This window comes from Staurois parvus, unplaced genomic scaffold, assembly GCF_062004578.1.
Source record: "Staurois parvus isolate SC_StPar_1 unplaced genomic scaffold, SC_StPar_1.0 ptg000249l, whole genome shotgun sequence".
Taxonomy (NCBI): domain Eukaryota; kingdom Metazoa; phylum Chordata; class Amphibia; order Anura; family Ranidae; genus Staurois; species Staurois parvus.
In genome coordinates, this window is record NW_028318045.1 from 8,289,731 (window position 1) to 8,311,051 (window position 21,321).

Below are 21,321 nucleotides of genomic sequence, written 5' to 3' on the forward strand. Positions count from 1 at the left end.
CTGCCGCTTGCTCAGGCCCTTTGAGGAGGCCACGCTATTCGTGAGTTGGCAGGACTATGGGATGAACGACGTCATTCCTCTGTTGCACGTCCTGGAACAAATGCTGTTAACAATGGCTGGTCAGGGTGCGGTAGACGTGGCGCACAGATCTCAACGCCACATGACCCCTGTGGGGGCAGGACAGGAAGAAGAGGAGGAGGTAGAGGAGGACATTGGTGCTCAGGAATTATTGAGTGAAATGGGTGGTTTTTCCACTCAGCGGACAGGAGTGGAGGAGCAGGAGCATCTGGTAGAGGAGGAGGAGGAGACAGAGGACCCAGACGCACCGTGGCAGTATGCTGTGGAGATGGAGGCAGGGAGTCCCTCGCATTCCTTGGCACAAATGGCCCATAGCATGCTCGGTTGCTTGCGTAGCGACAGCCGAATAATAACCATCAGACAGAGGGATGACTTTTGGCTGTCCACCTTGTTGGACCCTCGCTACCATTCAAAAATGGTGGCCTTATTCACACCTGCTGAGAGGGAGGCCAAAATAAAGTACTATAAAAACCACCTATGTAGTCAGTTGGTCTCTGCCTTTCTGCGCCAACGTCCATCCTCAGACACTGTGGGCCCTGTGCGCTCGCGGGAATTGCTTTGTATATCTGTCGCCTTAGGGGCCGCTGTCTGGCGACATAATTTTTTGTCACTGTGTAGACATCTATTTATAGGCCGATGTTTGGCCACAAAAATATATTTAGTAATAACCTAGCCGTTCAGACCGCTCCCTGAACACCTCGGGAATTGCTTTGTATATCTGTCGCCTTAGAGGCCGCTGTCTGAACAGCTCATGAATTGCTTTCTATATGTGTCGCCTTTGAGGCCGCTGGCTGGACAGCTGATGAATTGATTTGTATATATGTACTTATTGTCCGCTGTCCGGACAGCTCATGAATTACTTTTTGTATATAGCCTTCCAAACCACTCTCAGAATAAGTCATGATATTCATGCTGTGTATAGTCTTATAGGCCAATGGTCAATCAAGTCATGATTGTTATAGTGTGTATAGCCTTATAGGCCGCTGTCTTTACAACTTTATAATTCCATGCAGTATATAGCCCTATCGGCCACTTTCTGGCATCCAGTTGCTGTAGCCCCCATCACCACACTGTGCCACGGGCCCCTGTACCGCCTTCTCATACTGCTGCCAGATCCATCCTCTGCCATGTGCGTCTTTGTCGTCTGCTCACGCTGCTGGGTTCCAGTTTTAAACCTAGGCCTGTGTATGGCTTCCGAATACTGCTGCCTCCACCGCCACCCTGCGCCATGTGCCTCTGTCGTCTGCTCACGCTGCTGACGGCTTCCGCTTTTTAACCTAGGCCTGTGTATGGCTTCCGAATACTGCTGCCTCCACCGCCACCCTGCGCCATGTGCCTCTGTCGTCTGCTCACGCTGCTGACGGCTTCCGCTTTTTAAACTAGTCCTGTGTATGTCTTCCGAATACTGCTGCCTCCACCGCCACCCTGCGCCATGTGCCTCTTTCGGGTCTCCTCACACTGCTGCCAGGTCCATACTGATTCATGGCCCCCTGTACTGGCTCCTCATGAAAGTGGTTCAGCGCGTTTGCATCACTTAACGGCAAATCGTTGACAAATGCTGGGACGTTCAGTGTTGTGCGCATTAAGCCAGACACCAAAGGGCAGCACAGACCTGTTATTACTCGCTCAAGCATGGCTGAACAAAACCAGTCTCTACCACAAATTGGACCGAGACCTGCCCAGGGTCTCGTAACTAGATTGCATGGAGGAGTAGAGTCCGTTATCGGAATTAAATAGACAAAACGCCACACCAAAAAGAGTGGCCATTTCCAACACTTATTCCAGAAAGAGGAACAACCCGTTTCATATACGGCCCGTAGACGTTTCATGTCTGCCACATTCAGTCGATTTAAGACGCAAGCTCCACTTCCTGTGGTCTCTGACCGTCGATATACCTTTAAGTGTCAGCTTTGAAGCTATATTCCCTCCGGAGCACTGACACTGGTGCCCTTCCGTCAACATGCCTTTAAGTTTCAGTTTTCAACCATATTCCCCACAGAAGCCAAACTCTTGGGTATCCCAGAAGCTGCTCAGCGGGTCAGGGCAATAAAGCTCCCGGTTCGCAGGTTGTTCCGTCTTATGGATGGAAGTACGACGGTATATGATCTTCTTCGCACCCACGGCATTACCTCATAAAATTTCTGCATTGCATCTGCAATCACAACGCTGACTTCCTGGATCGCCACTCAGCCATTGGACTCTTGATAGTCGTCTCCCCACACTGCTGCTGGGGGGACTTTTTAACCTAGGCCTGTGTATGGCCTTCAATTGAAGCTGCTTCCGCTCCGCCACTCTGCCATTGGACTCTTGATAGTCGTCTCCCCACGCTGCTGCTGGGGGGACTTTTTAACATAGGCCTCTGTATGGCCTTTAATTGAAGCTGCTTACGCTCCGCCACTCTGCCATGGGCCTCTTGGGTATCCCAGAAGCTGCTCAGTGGGTCAGGGCAATAAAGCTCCCGGTTCGCAGGTTGTTCCGTCTTATGGATGGAAGTACGACGGTATATGATCTTCTTCGCACCCACGGCATCACCTCATAGAATCTCTGCGTTGCATCTGCAATCACAACGCTGACTTCCCGGATCGCCACTCAGCCATTGGACTCTTGATAGTCGTCTCCCCACACTGCTGCTGGGGGGACTTTTTAACCTAGGCCTGTGTATGGCCTTCAATTGAAGCTGCTTCCGCTCCGCCACTCTGCCATTGGACTCTTGATAGTCGTCTCCCCACGCTGCTGCTGGGGGGACTTTTTAACCTAGGCCTGTGTATGGCCTTCAATTGAAGCTGCTTCTGCTCCGCCACTCTGCCATTGGACTCTTGATAGTCGTTTCCCCACACTGCTGCTGGGGGGACTTTTTAACATAGGCCTCTGTATGGCCTTCAATTTAAGCTGCTTACGCTTCGCCACTCTGCCATGGGCCCCTGTACCGCCTCCTCTTGCTGCTGCCAGGTCCAGAGTGTGTCATGGGTCCCTGTACGGCCTCCCATTGCTGCTGACTTCATCGCCAGACTCTGCCATGTGCCACTTTCAGGTCTCCTTACACTGTTGGTGGGTTCCATTTTGTGATAGGGTGCTGTATGGCCTTCCATTGCTGCTGCCTCCACCGCCACCCTGCGCCATGTGCCTCTGTCGTCTGCTCACGCTGCTGACGGCTTCCGCTTTTTAACCGAGGCCTGTGTTTGGCTTCCGAATACTGCTGCATCCACCGCCACCCTGCGCCATGTGTCTCTGTCGTCTGCTCACGCTGCTGACGGCTTCCGCTTTTTAACCTAGGCCTGTGTATGGCTTCAGAATAATGCTGCCTACACCGCCACCCTGCGCCATGTGCCTCTGTCGTCTGCTCACGCTGCTGCCAGGTCCATACTGATTCATGGCCCCCTGTACCGGCTCCTCATGAACGTGGTTCAGCGGGTTTGCATCACTTAACGGCAAATCGTTGACAAACGCTGGGACGTTCAGTGTTGTGCGCATTAAGCCAGACACCAAAGGGCAGCACAGACCTGTTATTACTCGCTCAAGCATGGCTGAACAAAACCAGTCTCTACCACAAATTGGACCCAGACCTGCCCAGGGTCTCGTAAGTAGATTGCACGGAGGAGTAGAGTTCGTTATTGGAATTAACTGTGAGGGACTTTTAAACCTAGGCCTGTGTATGGCCTTCAATTGAAGCTGCTTCTGCTCCGCCACTCTGCCATTGGACTCTTGATAGTCGTCTCCCCACGCTGCTGCTGGGGGGACTTTTTAACATAGGCCTCTGTATGGCCTTCAATTTTAGCTGCTTACGCTCCGCCACTCTGCCATGGGCCCCTATACCGCCTCCTCATGCTGCTGCCAGGCCCGTAATCTGCCACGGGCCCCCGTACCGACTCCTCATGCTGCTGCCAGGCCCGTAATCTGTCATGGGCCCCTGTACCGCCTCCTCATGCTGCTGCCAGGTCCAGAGTGTGTCATGGGTCCCTGTACGGCCTCCCATTGCTGCTGTCTCCATTGCCACACTCTGCCATGTGCCACTTTCAGGTCTCCTCACACTGCTGGTGGGTTCCATTTTGTCATAGGGTGCTGTATGGCCTCCCATTGCTGCAGCCTCCACCGCCACACTGTGGCTCCACACTCTGGTTTTGGCCCCGTGACTGCCCAAATGAGTGAAGTGTGCGGTGATTCTAAGATCGACGGCACTCATCTGCATGTCATACTGACTGACAGTATTATTTCTCTTCCCCAGCAGACTCCAAGGGCATTTAAATTAAAGGTACATTGTTCTGCACTAATATAAAGGCTCTCTGAAGCCCAGAAACACCCTTTTTATAAGTTAAATTCGCAGCGAATATATTCGGCTCGAAGCGAATTTATTCCGCGAATTCGGCGAATCAGCCGAACCAAATTTTTGAATAATTCGCTCATCTCTAATCAGGAGCTTCAATGAATGTTGATAGCAAACACCAGAATAGGGAAAAATGTAATCTCAATGATTTTAACCATGGCATGATTGCTTTTGACAGACAGGCTGGTCTGAATATTTCTGTAACTGTTGATCTGCAACTTTCAAACACAACAGTGTCAGAATGGTGCTATAAAGAAAGATTATCCACTAAGGGGCAGTTCAGGAGATAGAACACCTTTTACATGAGAGAGATCAGATGAGAACGGCCAGACTGGTTCAAGCTGACAGACTATGGGAACACATCAGGTTGCGCTTCAGTCAAGTACAGAAAGCCAAGGTGGAGAGCGGGAGCCAGAACACACTGATAGGTGGAGAAGCAGCCCAAGAGTGGGCGTGGAAACCGGGACACACTGACAGGTGAGCATGGGGATAGGAACAGAAGAGCGGCTGGCATCTGACAGGTGAGCATGGTTATAGGAACAGAAGAGCGGCCGGCATCTGACAGAAGGTGCAGTGGGCATGCGGTGAGTGAGGGAATGGGACACAATTATATGATTGACCTTTGAGAAGCATATTTGTAGTAACTTGGAGTACTGGGAGTATTATTTGTAGTAACTTGGAATACTGGAAGTATTTCTTATAGTAGCTTGGAGTACTGGGAGTATTATTCAGAGCACTGGGAGTAATATTTGCAGTAACTTGGGATACTGGGAGAAATAGTTGTTGTAACTTGGAGTACTGGGAGTGTTATTTGGACTAAAAAAGACTATGAGAGACATAGCGGAGGAGAGTAAAAAAAAAAATCCCAAGAAATTTTTTAATATATCAACAGTAAAAAAGCAAGGTCAGAAAGTATTGGCCACATAAAGGATGATGAAGGAAAATTGGTTACAAATGACAAGGAGAAGGCAACTGTACTAAATGCATTCTCCTTCTCAGTCTTTACACAGGAATAGGAGGAATATAACAGGCATCACTGTATTGTTAGTAACATGTAACAGGATGTACCCTTGGGGTTAACAGAAGCCGATGTCCAAAAAAGACTAGAAAAGCTCAACACAAATAAATCACCAGGACTGGATGACTTACACCCAAGAGTACGAAAAAACTCAGTCAGGTTATAGCCAAGCCGTTATACCTAATTTTTATAAACAGCATACTGACAGGAATGGTACCAGCTGATTGGTGAAAAGCCTGTGTGGTACCAATATTCAAAAAAGGGCAGGGATATATTTCTGGAAACTACAGGCCTGTCAGTCTAACATTGATAGTATGTAAACTATTGGAGGGGATAAGGGACTAGATCCAAGAATTTGCTGAGGGAAAAAAGTATCATTAGTAGTTATCAGTATGGGTTTATGAAAGGTAATTTTTGCCGAACTAACCTGTTAACATTCTATGAGGAAGTTAGCTGCCATCTGGGTAAAGGAAGGCCTGTGGATGTGGTGTATCTGGATTTTGCAAAAGCATTTGATACAGTCCTCCACAGACTTTTAAATTACAAACTGAGGTCTGTAGGCATGGACCAGAGGGTTTGTATATAGATAGAACACTGGTTATAGGGGTGCATCCAAAGGGTGGTGATAAATAACGTGTACTCAGACTGGTCTGGAGTGGTAAGTGGGGTACCCCAAGGCTCTGTCCTGCGACCAATTCTGTTTAATTTATACATAAATGATCTAGAGGCTGGAATAAATAGCTCAATCCAGTGTCTGATAACGATATAAAGCTAAGTAGGGCAATAACATCACAGCGGGATATAGAAACTTTACAAGAAGGCCTCACTAAAATAATGGGATGGGTAACTACATCTCCTCCTGCTGCCCCCTCTTCATCTCCTCCAGCGGCCCCCTTCTTCATCTCCTCCAGAGACCCCCTCCCTCATCTCCTCCAGCAGCCCCCCCATCTCCTCCAGCAGCCCCCCACTCCATCTCCTCCAGCGGCCCCCTCCCTCATCTCCTCCAGCAGCCCACCCCCTCATCTCCTCCAGCAGCCCACCCCCTCATCTCCTCCAGCAGCCCACCCCCTCATCTCCTCCAGTGGCTCCCTTCCTCATTTCCTCCAGTGCCCCCCCCCCTCATCTCCTCCAGCGGCCCCCTCCTTATCTCCTCCAGCGGCCCCCTCCTTATCTCCTCCAGCGGCCCCCTCCTTATCTCCTCCAGCGGCCCACTCCATCTCCTTCAGCAACCCCTCCCTCATCTCCAGTGGCCCCCTCCATCTCCTCCAGTGCCCCCCCTCATCTCCTCCAGTGGCTCCCCCTAATCTCCTCCAGTGACCTACCCCATCTCCTCCAGGGCTGCGGGGGGTCTGTCAGTATATGCCGTCCCCAGTGCTAACAGTCCCCCCCCCCACACACACACAGGACAGGAAAAAGCTGCCCCTCCTCCTTCCGCCGTCTCCTCCTGTGTCTACCCTACCCACACTCCCCGCCAGCCTGGTGTCTTCTCTCCCCCTCTCTCTCTGTCTCCTGTTTCTTTTCTTTCTTTCTTTTTTATAGTTCTCTTTCTTTCTCGCTCTGTCTCCTGTTTCTCTCCTTGCTTTCTCTCTCCTTTCTCTCTTCTTTCTTTTTTCCTCTCTGTCTCCTGTTTCTCTCCTTTCATTCTCTCTGTCTTCTGTTTCTCTCATTTCTTTCTTTCTTTCTTTTTTCTAGTTCTCTTTCTTTCTCTCTTGCTGTCTCCTGTTTCTCTCTCTTTCTTTCTCTCTCTCCATCTCCTGTTTCTCTTTCTTTTTTATAATTCTTTTTCTTTCTTTCTCTCTCGCTGTCTCCTGTTTGTCTCCTTTCTTCCTCTATCCTTTCTTTTTCTCTCTCCTACTTTCTCTCTCTCTCCTACTTTCTTTCTTTCGTTTCAGTTTCTCTCCTTTCTTTCGCTCTGTGTCTCGTTTCTCTCATTATTTCCCTCTTTCTTTCTCTCCTTTCTGCTGGTAGGTAGGTGGTCTTTTTCCTGTTCCTTGGGGGCCCCCTCAGGTACCAATGGTCACACCTGGACACAGCTACGAGATCTCGGAAAGTGAGTTCACTCAAGTTACCTCAGTTGCGATTGCAAACACTTCAGCTTTATTGGCATAACAGCAGGGTTTTTATACTGTAGCCTCTGGGCAGACTCCAGATGACACACTTTCAGAGCATCCAATCAAATACATGCACATTATCTTCACCTAAACTTAACAATTATTTGAATGATGTCTGCATTACACCAAAGTTTCTGCCTTATCTTTTACAACATATTTGGCCTAACGCCCAGACCGTGGCTATAATCTGGCCCAACGACCAAGCTGTGATTACAACTGTTCAGAATTTAGAGTAAAGGTTATCTTCTTTTTTGTAAAGTTTGCAAAAACACTTATTTTTTCATAAAGCTGGCATAGACATATATATATATCTGTTAAACAAGCATCTTGTATTAGTGTGTACAAAATGGATTTGGTTATATTCCATTAATTCTTTCACTTTTTTTTTATTTCTTTCTTTTTCTCTTTCTCCTGTTTCTCTCCTTTCTGTCTTTTTCTTTTTTTTTTTTATAAATCTCTCTTTCTCTCTCTGTCTCCTGTTTCTCTCCTTTCTTTCATTCTCTGTCTCCCGTTTCTCTAATTTTTTTCTTTCTCTTTCTCTCTTTTTTTATAGTTCTCTTTCTTTCTCTCTCTTGCTGTCTCCTGTTTCTCTCCTTTCTTTCGTTCTCTGTCTCCCGTTTCTCTAATTTTTTTCTTTCTCTTTCTCTCTCTCTCTTGCTGTCTCCTGTTTCTCTCCTTTCTTTCTCTCCCCTTCTTTTTCTCTGTCTCCTGTTTCTCTCCTTTCTTTTGCTCTGTCTCCCATTTCTCTAATTTTTTTGTTCTCTTTTTCTCTCTCCTTTCTTTATCTTTTTTTTTCTATCCTTTCTTTCTCTCTTTCTTTTTCTCTCTCCTACTTTCTTTCTTTTTTCACTCCCACTTTCTTTCTCTCCTACTTTCTTTTTCTCTTACTTTTCTGTTTCTCTCCTTTCTTTCTTCCCCTTCCTCTGTCTCCTGTTTCTTTCCTTTCTCTCCCTTCTTTTTCTCTGTTTCCTTTCTCTCTTTTTCTCTTTCTTTCCTTTCTCTCCTTTCTTTTTCTCTTTCTTTCTTTCTCTCCTTTCTTTCTCTCTCTCTGTCTCCAGTTTCTCTCCTTTCTTTTTTTATACAGCTCTCTTTTTTTCTCTCTCTCTCTGTCTCCTGTTTCGCTCCTTTCTTTCTCAACCTCTCTTTCTTTCTTTTGTTCTTTCTATACATCTCTCTCTCGGTCTCCCGTTTCTCTCCTTCTTACCCCCGTTCTATATGTCTCTTTTTCTGTCTCCTTTTTTGCTTCTTCCTTCTTTCTTTCCCTCATTTCTTCTTTCTATAAGTCTTTCTTTCTCTCTCTTTATCCTTTCTTTCTTTCCTTCCCTCTCTTTCCCTCCTTCTATATGTCTCTATTTCTTTCTCTCTCTGTCTCCTGTTTCCCTCCTTCTCTAAATTTCTTTCCCGCTCTCTGTCTCCTGTTTCCCTCCTTCCTTCTTTCTTTCCCTCTTTCTTTCTTTGCCTCCTTCCTTCTTTCCCTCTTTATATCTCTTTTTCTTTCTCGTTCTCTGTCTCCAGTTTCCCTCCTTCCTTCTATTTTTCCCTCTTTCTTCTTTCCCTCCTTCCTTCTTTGCCTTCTTCCTCCTTTCTATACGCCTCCCTTTTTTTCTTTCTCACTCTGTCTCCTGTTTCTCTCCTTTCTTTTCTCTCTTTCTCCCTCTCTCTCTTCTCTGTCTTTCCCTCTTTCTCTCTTTTCTCCGTCTTTCCCTCATTTTCTCTGCCTTTCCCTCTTTCTCTCTGTCTTTCCCTCCTTCCTTCTTTCTTTCCCTGTTTCTACAAGAAAATGTTAAAAATAATAAAATATAAAATTGTGAAAAATGAAATATAAATAAAAACCTACTGACACTAGTGGTGGAATTACCAGGGTTGCAAAGGTCGCTCTTGCGATTGGGCCCTGGCGTTCTGCCACCGGGCTCCAAGGAAAGGGTCCCCAGGCTTTGGGCTGCTCAGTCCAAAGTGCCCAGGCTTATTTTTTGTCCCAATCTGGGCCTGCTTCCTATCCTGGGTGACAATGCTCACTCACTGCACTGTATCTATGTAGCATGATTATCACCCTAGGACAGAACCACAGAACATGTCCCCCTCTCAAGAACAGTGATGACTGTAGTACTCAAAGATTGCTGGAAACAATTCTATCTGATAAAAGTTCAGCACAGGAAGATATGAGCTCACAAGGTTTTAGGAAGGATCAACAGGATTTTTTTCACATTCCCACACATAGTTACATAGCTATTCTGGTTGAAAAAAGGCACAAATCCATCTAGTTTAACCATAAAAGGGAAAAAAAATATTTATATCCTATACTCACAGTTGATCTATGGGAAGGCAAAAAACAAAGCATGATCCAAATTGCTCCTGCAGGGCAAAAAATGTCTTCCTGATCCACCAAGAGGCAATTGTGTATTGCCTGGATCAACTTTACCTATAAATGTTATTAACCAGTTATATTATGTGTATCTAGAAAATAATCCAGACCTTTTTAAAATGCAATCTACTGAGCTGGCCAGAACCAACTCTTGGGGGAGTCTATTCCACATTTTCACAGCTCTTCCTGTGAAGAAACATTTCTGTATTTGGAGAATACATCTCTTTTCCTCCAGATGTAAATAGTGCCCCCTTGTCCTCTGTGATGACCTTAAGATGAATAACTCTACACAAAGTTCACTATATGGACCACCTATGTATTCATACAGGTTGATCATATCCCCTCCTTAAGTTTCTCTTCGTAGGAGAGCATTCCTCTAATCTTTCCTCATAACTGAGCTCCTCCATGCCGCTTATCAGTTTGGTTGCCCTTCTCTGCACCTTCTCCAGCTCCCTGATATCCTTTTTGTGAATTGGTGCCCAAAATTGAACTGCATATTCCAGGTGAGGTCTTACTAATGATTTGTACAGAGGCAAAATAATATTTCTCCCTCTGCAGGTCATGCCTCTTTTAATACAAGAGAGGATTTTGCTTGCTTTGAAAACTTCAGCTTGGCATTGCATGCCATTATTAAGACTATGATTTACCAGAACACCCAGATCCTTCTCCACCATTGGCTCCCCCTAGTATGTATGATGCATGCATATTCCTAACCCCCAAGTGTATAATTTTACATTTTTCAACATTAAACCTCATTTTCCACATAGTTGCCCAAATAAACAGTGCATTGAAGTCAGCGTGTAAGTTGGAGACATCCTGTAAGGATGTTATTCCACTGCAAAGCTTGGTTTCATCTGCAAAGACTGAAATGTTACTTTTAATCCCAGACCCTATATCGTTTATAAATATATTAAAAAATAAGGGTCCCAACACTGAACCTTGGGGTACACCACCAACAACCCTAGACCATTCATCATTAACCACTCCTCTCTGAATACAATCTTTTAGCCAGTTTTCTATCCATTTACAAACTGATTTTTCCAAGCCTGTAGACTTTACCCTACATATTAGCCGTGTGTGGGGAACTGTGTTAAACACTTTTGCAAAATCCAAGTATACCACGTCCACTGCCACTCTGTCCAAGGTTTTGTTCACCTCCTCATAAAAAGAAATCAGATTTGTTTGACAACTTCTGTCTTTCATGAATCCATGCTGTCTGTTGCTTAAAATATTTTCCAGCAAGAACTCTATGTGGTCTTTTATCCAACTCTCCAGTATATTCCTGACATATTCTGTTATATTCTTTGTAATATTTAAACAATGATAGCATTCCGTCATTTATATATTTTTTAAAAGCCCTTTGCTTATTATTTATAGCTTTTTTTAAGCTTCGGGCGTAAGCCAAACAGGTTTTATTTTTATTCTTTTTGCCCATGGGAATATATTTTGCAGTGTGTTTGCATACAGTCTTTTTTAAGAACTCCCATTTCTGTGTTGTGCTCATCGATGCCAATATTACCTCCTTGTCTAAATCTTGGACAGAAGCCCTCATCCTTGGAAAATTTGCTGTCTTAAAGTTCAGTTTATGTGCTTGTTGTTTACAGTTAACATTAAATGAAATTATGTTATGGTCACTACTACCCAGGCAGTCTTTTATATGAACATTAGTAAAAAGCTCTGCATGGTTTGAGATTACCAGGTGCAGCAGAGCATCATTCTTAGTTGGAACTTCTATGAACTGTGCCATGAAATGGTCTTGCAATAGGTTTATAAATGTTTGCCCTTTAACTGTTTTTGCAGTGCCATTACTCCAGTTAATTTCCAGGTAGTTATAATCCCCCATTATTATCATTGATCCAGCCCTTGTAGCCCTTTTGATCCGTGCAAAGGGTTTCCACCTCTTCATTAACACTGGGTGGCCGATAACAAACTCCAATGATTACTTTTAGTATGCATACCAATGTGCAGTTCCACCCATAATGCTTCAGCCTCATCACACTCTCCATTAACCAGGTCCTACTTCATGCCCACTTTAAGATCACTTCTCACATAGAGACTGACCCCACTACCTTTCCTTTTTTACCCTGTCTCTTCGAAATAGAACATAGCCAGGAATATTAATATCTCACTCTTGTGAAGAATGAACCCAAGATTCAGAAATACCAACTAAATCATAGTTCTCTTTATGCATCAATGCTTCTAACTCACCTATTCTGGCATTGGTGAACAAACACTTTATTTCATTGTCACAGTTTACCCACGTATTTTGCATGTTTTTTTATTTTCATAAAATAGTACCATTTCCAGTGGTTGTTTGCAACATGGGAACCTTCTTATTACTTGTCATAGCCCTCACCCCTTCTTTCCCTCTTCCACCCATCAATTGGGACTTACCCATGTCTGATCTGTCTGCCCTATTATAATCTAATTTTCCCTCTCCCCTCAATCTTAGTTTAAATATTCCTACAACCTTCCCATAAACCTCTCCCCCAGCACAGCAGACCCCCTTCCATTTCGGTGCAAGCCATATTTAGCATAAGGTTGTACCCCAATGAAAAGTCAGTCTTGTGCTCTAGAAACCCAAATACTTGCTTATTACAACAGGTCTTTAGCCATGCATTCAGTTCTATAATCTCCCCATATCTTTCCTGTGTTGCACATGGCACAGGCAATATTTCAGAGAATATCCCCTTGGAGGTCCTTCCCTTCAACTTGCAGCCTAGTTCTTGAAGTTAATTCTTAAGGGGCCTCCACCTTCCATGTATTCTGTCATTGCTTTCAACATGGAACAAGACAGCTGGGTCATGCCCAGCCCTTCTTAGTAATTTATCAACCTGTTCCACCACATGCCAAACCCTAGCACCAGGGAGACCGCAAACCAATTGGTTGAAGCGATCCTGGTGACAGATTATTCTATCAGTCCTTCTTATTATAGAATCCCCTATTACCACCAACTGTCTAGGCCTTTCTGCACTACCCTCACCACCCTTCCTAGATGAGCTGCTCTCCCAGCTGTTAGGGATAGCAGTGACATTTAGGGCTGCAACCTCTGAGCTTGCCACCCCCACATCTTCACCCAACTTGGCAAATCTGTTTGGGTGCTCAAACCCAGGGCTGGCCTTCCTTTCCTGTGAGCTCCTACCACTCCCTCAAACTGCACTAACCCATCTTCCTACCTGATAATCCTGACTTACCCCTCCAACCTCTACATCAATTCCATTAACTACCTTCTCAGTGAGCAGAATACCCTTTCACACAGATGTAACAAAATGTTTTTAATGGGATATTTAACTGAAGAGACCAAATAAGAGACGTTCATTATTGGCTACGTGCACATTGGAGCACCATTAGACATTAACTCTCCTTGAAGCATAAAAACGCTAAACGCAGCAAAATGCATATAAAGGCGATACCACATTTATCTGCGTTTAGCGCTTGGATGTTTATTTATTTCATTAGTCAGAGTACTTGCCATTGAAATGAATAAACGCCCAAGCATTAAACATGGCTATTTCTTGAGTTGAGTTCAGGGGTTTTGGCACAAAAATATGCCAAAAGTTCCCAAACTCACATTTAGGAGCAGCAGTGTGGATGAGGCCTTAGGGTTTACATACACTTGAAGGAGAATATAGGAGTCTCTAGTGAATTTTTAGGGCGTAATTTCTAATTTAGAATGAAGTGGTTTCTTAGCTCTGCAATGTTTTTCCCCAACCACTGTCTGCATTAGATTCATAAGTAGGATGTTTGTGACAAAGACCGACCTGTAATCTGTGGACAGCCATGGAAAAGCAGGATGTAAATGTTCGGACAACACGTCAAAATGGCTTCCACTGAGTCATCAGTAAGATGAATACAGCGATCCATGTGAACTTCCTATGGAGAATAAGAGAAAGAGGATTACACTTAAGCCAGTAATGCATGGATCAAAATTCAGTCCATGTATGGGCACCCTGGTCGTGTAGAAGTCGATCTAAGCAGTTGACTTATGTACAACCAACCTGACAGATAACTGTTGCTCATTCAGCACCACCAGCTGTAGCTGATTAGTGTGTTCTGATGGCAGGGAAGTCTCCCTGCTGTCAGAACACAATAGCTTAGAGGGAGTGATTCCCCCATCCACCTCAAATGAATCATCTATAGGCTGCCTTGAGTTGTTAAAGTGGGAACATTATAGTCCTTTTAATAGACATAGAAAGTGAATAGAATATTGTGTCCATCACTGCCTATAACCATGGCCTAGTTAGTAAAAATTAGAGATATGATTTACAAATACCAGAAACAAATGACAAAATAACATTCCAATGTAATAACACAATGTAACAAAAACAATGCTCTATAGTTATGCTATAGAAAAGGATTATGTCAGTAACATACACTATTTATTTCTCTATGGATGTTGACTGGCTGTGAACTATGAAGAATAACTGGGAACAGAAGGTTATTTGCTATGTAAACATAATTATTTGATTATCACAAATATGAAGACAATCAAAGCATATCTAAGCCCTGGCTCACACTGCTGCGACATGAAATTTAAAAATCGCACCTGAAATCACATGTAATATATTTCTATGGCATTGTCCTAATACTGTAAGTGCAATTTCAAGCAGTGCAATTTGAAGAATATTTCCTGCATTACTTTTTTACCACTGCAGTGTGATTTAAAGTGGAGTTCCAGCCAATTTTGTGTTTAATAAAAGTCAGCAGCTACAAAAACTGTAGCTGCTGACTTTTAATAAACACACACTTACCTGTCCCGGAGTCCAGTGATGTTCTCACCTGCGCGGCCCCTTGTCCCCTTCTTTACTCCACAGTGCCTGCATCTCAACTGTGGGCACCAGGCTGTGACAGCTTGCAGCTTCACAGCCTGGTGCCCACTAATTGGTCCAGCAGTCTCCTGGAACCTGTGAAAGTTCCCAGGAGACTGCGGGAAGGAGGAGGGGGCCGCGGCGAACTGAGCTGGAAGTGGGATCGGGTACCTGTCAATACCAGGTACCCGCCCCCCCCCCCAAAAGGAGGGTGGAGGGGGGGAGGAGACAAATAAGTGGAGCTTCCACTTTTGAATGGAAGTTTGCTTTAACTCTCATAGACTATAAGGTAAATGGCACTGAAATCACACCTGTGTACATATCAGTGCTTCAATTGGACCAAATCGCATTACTTTGAAATTGCATTCGGTGAACCAGGGCTAAATCCAAAATAAAAAAAACCCACACATTTCAGCTTATCAATCCTTAGATGTGGCTGTGATGATGAGGTCCAGCAATCCCAAAACTGCATGTTTTCAACAAAATTATCAGATTTTGATTGTATGTCTGGGGCCAGGCATACCGCTGACACATTTCATATAACCCCCCCACTAAAACAACCTCCTCAAGAAGATCATGTACAATAAACAATACTTAAGCTGGTCATAGATGGATCAAAGTTTCGCTGGTTCAGCAGGGACTTAACAATCGCACACTGGGGAGGATTCCCACATCCACTTTGAATTTGTGGATGGGGGAATTGGTTCAGTTTTTTTTTCGCTCAGCTTGCTGGTTGAATGGGAAAAACTGAACCATGTATTGTCAACTTTAGGCCAAGGTCTGCAAAGCTTCGAAAAAGACTTCTAATTAAGCCTCAATGTAAAAGTGCCATGTCATAAAACCTCTAGCCGGACCCCCAACAGATGTAACAACCTACATTAAGTCAAAGCCCACTAACAGCTGTTTTAATTAGCTGTAAAACAATATAGAGAGTGGTTTAAAACAAATAAACATCCTGGTTTGTTTTTTTCTCTAACAAAACCAAAATCCATTCATAATCCATAATTAGTGCTATGATCAGGCCCAGACTGGACAGAGGGCACACCGGGCATTTGCCCGGTGGGCCGGGGCAGCCTGGATAGGGAAGGAGGTCGGGCGGCACATAGAGGACCGTGCATTTCTCGGTTCTTATATGTTCCATCTGGCCGCCTTTGCTATCCATCTCCTGCAGGCTGCATGCCCTGGGCTCCTGTATGCTCCCCCTGCGGCCAGACCCACCTTATCCCCTTGATCACTGCGGGGGATCTGTCAGCATATGCCTTCCCCAGTGCTGACAATTCCCCACCCACCACAGATGGGAGAGGAGTGAGAAAGCTGTCCCTCCTCCTCCCACCCTCTCCTGTGTCTGCCCCGCTCACATTCCCAGCTAGCCCTGTGTCTTCTCTTCTGTCTCTCCTTTCTTTCTTTACTTCTCTCTTTTTTCTCTCTTTCTCTGTCTCCTCTTTCTCTCCTTTCTTTCTCTCTCCTGTTTCTCTACTTTCTCTCTCTCTCTTTTTTTCTCTGTCTCCCATTTCTCTCATTTTTTTCTTCCTCTCTTTCTTTTTTATACTTCTCTCTCTCTCTCTCTTTGTCTCCTGTTCCTCTCCTTTCTTTCTTTCTTTTTCAGGTTTCTCTCCTTTCTTTCCATCCTTCTTTCTTTCCTTCCTCCCCTTTTTCCTTATAACCCTCTTTCCTTCTTTCCCTCCTTCCTTCTTTCCCCCCTTTCTTCTTTCCCTCCTTATATACAGCTTTCTCTCTCTCATTGTCTCCTGTTTCCCTCCTTCCTTCTTTCCCTCTTTCCTTCTTCCTTCACACAGAGAGAGAAGGAAAAAAAAAGGAAAGGGAGCGATGGAGAGAATTGCATGTCTGAAAGTTCAGCCCTGCGCTCCCCTCTCTGCCGCAAAACCGCCTCCCCCGCATCATTTTCCTATAACCATCTCTTTTTAGGTACTCTTTGCTATTTCTCTTTTGCCTGAACAACATTCTCCTTCAATCCCTCTGACCACCCTTTAATGTCCACAAACTGTAGTTCCAGTCTTTCACAAAAGTCTCTCATATCTTCTGGGAATCTCAGTATTGCCGATTTGCCATCCTTCCACCCGATCAAGCATGCAGGGAAACCCCAACTATAACGGACTTGTTTCTCTTTCATCTGGTCCAAAAATGGTTTCAGGAGTCTTCTTCTTGCACGTGTGTCTGGGGCAATATCTGCGAAAATTTGTAGCTTTATTTCTCCGAATTTTACTTCTGATAGCCCGCTCAACTTCTTCCAGATGTTTTCTATATCTTAGTAATGATGGAAAGCACTATCACGTCTCTTGGGTTATTTGATGTTACTCTTTGGGACCTCCTTATCCTATGCACTCTGTCTACTGTTAATTGTTCACTCTCTGCTCTCCTTATTATTGGATTACATAATTTATTCATCTTTTCTGGTAGATATTCTCCTTGAGAAACCTCTGGTAAACCCCGAATCCTCAGATTATTTCTTCTATCTCGATTTTCCTGATCCTCCAATTTATATGAGAGCGCTCTCTGTTCTCTTCCCATTTCTTCCATTTGCCCTTCTAATTTATTAATTATCTGATCTTGTTTCTCCAAATTTCTTTCTGTTTCTTCTACTCTTGACAGAATTTGTCCCATATCCTTATGTAATACCACCATATTGCTCTTTATGGAACTTTCCAATTTTGCAAACATCTCTGCAATTTCTAATTTTGTGGGCATTTGCTGCTCTTCCGATCTTTTTCCTATTTCAATTTCTGTGTCTGTGACTTCTTTCGACTGGTTCTTATCCATTGCTCTGAAAGATAATCTTGTTTGATCTCCAATGCGACTTACTTCTTGTCCCTCAAGGACTAAGTCCTCTGGGCTTTTCTCCTGTAAAGGCATGTACCTCTTTATTGTGCTTGTATTTAGGCTCGGTTGGGGAGTTTTAGCACCTCCTCCATTAGCTGATCTGCTCTTCATCTTTTCAATGCTATTCCGTATCTTCTGGTGGAATGATTATCAGAGAAATTAATCCAGCTTTTCCTGAGCCCCTTTTAGTTTATTTTCTGGGAGTTATAGTCCATCTGCCACTTCCTGGGTGCCCCATTAACCATTAAATACTATTCACCGTCCCACCAACCTTTGCTTACTTCTATTGTTTTCCTCCTATCTTCCAGTAACGTTAGACACAGTCGTAATAACACAGGGGATTTACCACCTCCCGCGGCAACTCACCCTCTCCGCCTTCAAGCTGCTTCCTCCAACTTCACCTCTGGCACAGGGGTACTAGGTTTTGATCTTCCAGGGTCTCCAGAGGTGCCTCTAGTGTCAGGAGTCACCCACCACACAGGCCACCGCTCCTCAAGACCATACACTGTCCTCGGATTACTCCAAGCTCCAGGACTCCCCTCCTTCGACACCTAACCGGTCACGTGGTCACTCCCGGCATCTCATGCTCCTCCACTAGACCTTTCTTCCCCCTCAACTGCACATCGGCTCACAGGTCTCCCTCTCCAGGGCCTTGGCTTCCAGGGATGCTCCAGGCCAGGCGTACAAAGCCTCTCCGGTCAGGACTCATCTCAGACATTTGCAGGGTGAGTGGGTAGGCGCTTAGCTTTCTGACATTGTACAGCTGGTGTCAGGAGCTCCTAGAACCTACCACCTCTGAGCGCCTTGTTTGCACCCTGCCCCCCTTCTTTCCCTCCTTCCATACATCTCTCTTTCTTTATCTCTCTCTGTCTCCTGTTTCCCTCCTTCCTTCTTTCCCTCCTTTCCTTTTTTCTATATGTCTCGCTTTCTTTCTCTCTCTCCTGTTTCCCTCCAAACTTCTTTCCCTTTCTTTCTTTCCCTCGTTCCTTCTTTCCCTCGTTCTATATGATTTTTTTCTTTCTCTCTCTGTCTCCTGTTTCCCTCCTTCCTTCTTTCTCTCTTTTTTTCTTCCCTTCCTTCCTTTCCCTCCTTCCTTCTTTCTTTCCCGCCTTCCTTTTCCCCCCCTTCCATATGTCTCTTTCTTTCTCTCTCAATCTCTGCCTCCTGTTTCCATCCTTCCTTTCTTTCCCTTCTTTCTTTCTATACATCTCTCTTTCTTTCTCTATGTCTCTTTTTCTTTCTCTCTGTCTCCTGCATCTCTCCTTTCTTTCTCTCCCTCCTTTTCTTCCTTCAGTCTCTCTTTCCTTCCTTCTACACGTCTATCTTTCTTTCTCTATCTCTGTCTCCTTCCTTCTTTCCCTCTTTTTTTTTTCTTTCTTTCCCTCCTTCCTTGTCTCCCTCCTTCCTTCTTTCCCTCTTTCTTTCCCCCCTTCTATACATCTCTCTTTGTTTCTCTCTCTCTGTCTCCTGTTTCCCTCCTCCTTTTACCTCCTTCCTTCTTTCCCTCCTTCTATGTGTATCTTTCTTTCTCTGTCTCCTGTTTCCCTCCTTCCTTATTTCTCTCTCTTTCTTTCCCTCCTTCTATACGTCTCTTTCTCTCCCTCTGTCTCCTTTTTCCCTCTTTTCTTCTTTCTTTATCGCCTTCCTTCTTTCACTCTTTCCCTCCTTCTTTCTTTCTTTCCTTCCTTCTATATGTCTCTTTCTCTTTCTCTCTCTCTCTCTCTCGTTTCCCTCCTTCCTTCTTTCTTTCCCTCCTTCTTTCTTTTATAAATCTCTCTTTCTTTCTCTACATCTCTCTCTCTCTCTCCAGTTTCTCTCCTTTCTTTCCTTCAGTCTCTCTTTCCCTCCTTCTACAGGTGAAACTCGAAAAATTAGAATATCGTGCAAAAGTTAATTTATTTCAGTAATGCAACTTAAAAGGTGAAACTAATATACGAGATAGACTCATTACATGCAAAGCAAGATAGTTCAAGCCGTGATTTGTCATATTTGTGATGATTATGGCTTACAGCTCATGAAAACCCCAAATCCACAATCTCAGAAAATTTGAATATTACATGCAATCAATAAAACAAGGATTGTACGTAGAACAATATCGGACCTCTGAAAAGTATAAGCATGCATATGTACTCAGTACTTGGTTTGGGCCCCTTTTGCAGCAATTACTGCCTCAATGCGGCGTGGCATGGAAGCTATCAGCCTGTGGCACTGCTGAGGTGTTATGGAAGACCAGGATGCTTCAATAGCGGCCTTCAGCTCTTCTGCATTGTTCAGTCTCATGTCTCTCATCTTTCTCTTGGCAATGCCCCATAGATTCTCTATGGGGTTCAGATCAGGCTAGTTTGCTGGCCAATCAAGCACAGTAATCCCACGGTCATTGAACCAGGTTTTGGTGCTTTTGGCAGTGTGGGCAGGTGCCAAGTCCTGCTGGAAAATGAAGTCAACATCCCCATAAAGCTCGTCTGCGGAAGGAAGCATGAAGTGCTCCAAAATCTCCTGGTAGATGGCTGCATTGACCCTGGACTTAATGGAGCACAGTGGACCAACACCAGCAGACGACATGGCTCCCCAAATTAACACAGACTGTGGAAACTTCACACTGGACTTCAAGCATCTTGCAGTATGTACCTCTCCATTCTTCCTCCATACTCTGGGTCCTTGGTTTCCAAATGAGATGCAAAAGTTGCTCTCATCAGAAAAGAGGACTTTGGACCACTGAGCAACAGACCAGGTCTGTTTTTCTTTAGCCCAGGTAAGACGCTTCTGATGCTGTTTGTTGTTCAGGAGCGACTTGACAAGAGGAATACGACACTTGAAGCCCATGTCCAGGATCCGTCTGTGTGTGGTGGCTCTTGATGCACTGACTCCAGCCTCAGTCCACTCCTTGTTTAAGTCCCCAACACTTTTGAATGGCCTTTTCCTGACAATCCTCTCCAGGCTGCGGTCATCCATGCTGCTTGTTCACCTTTTTCTTCCACACTTTTCCCTTCCACATAACTTTCTATTAATGTGCTTTGATACAGCACTTTGGGAACATCCAACTTCTTTTGCAATTACCTTTTGAGGCTTTCCCTCCTTATGGAGGGTGTCAATGATGGTTTTCTGCACAACTGTCAGGTCAGCAGTCTTTCCCATGATTGTGATTCCTACTGAACCAGACTGAGAGACCATTTAAAGGCTCAGGAACCCTTTGCAGGTGTTATGGCTTAATTAGCTGATTAGAGTGGGACACTTTGAGCCTAGAATATTGCACCTTTTCACAATATTCTAATTTTCTGAGATTGTGGATTTGGGGTTTTCATGAGCTGTAAACCATAATCATCACAATTATGACAAATCACGGCTTGAACTATCTTGCTTTGCATGTAATGAGTCTATCTCATATATTAGTTTCACCTTTTAAGTTGCATTACTGAAATAAATGAACTGTTGCACGATATTCTAATTTTTTGAGTTTCACTTGTATATGTCTATATTTCTTTCTCTCTGTCTCCTGTTTCCCTCATTCCTTCTTTCCCCACTTTTGTTCTTTCCTTCCTTCCTTCTTTCCTTGTCTCCCTCCTTCCTTCTTTCCTCCATTCCTGCTTTCCCTCTTTCCTTCTTTCTTTCCATCCTTCTATACGTCTCTCTTTATTTCTCTCTGTCTCCTGTTTCTCTTCTTTCTTTCCCTCCTTTTTTTCTTCCTTCAGTCTTACTTTCCCTCCTTCTACACGTCTATCTTTCTTTCTCTCTCTCTGTCTCCTGTTTCCCTGCTTCCTTCCTTCTTTCCCTCCTTCCTTTTTCTT

The 21,321-nt window shown here is 44.6% G+C and overlaps 1 protein-coding gene across 1 annotated transcript in view; it reads right to left on the reverse strand.

The window, feature by feature from the left end:
* The window catches only part of AMN1 (antagonist of mitotic exit network 1 homolog), a 162,220-nt gene that overhangs the window by 20,878 nt on the left and 120,021 nt on the right, over positions 1–21,321 (reverse strand). Inside the window, exon 6 of the mRNA XM_089680733.1 lies at positions 13,652–13,763. Within this exon, the coding sequence (XP_089536859.1) occupies positions 13,652–13,763 (112 nt within the window). The remainder of the gene's footprint in view (positions 1–13,651; positions 13,764–21,321) is intronic.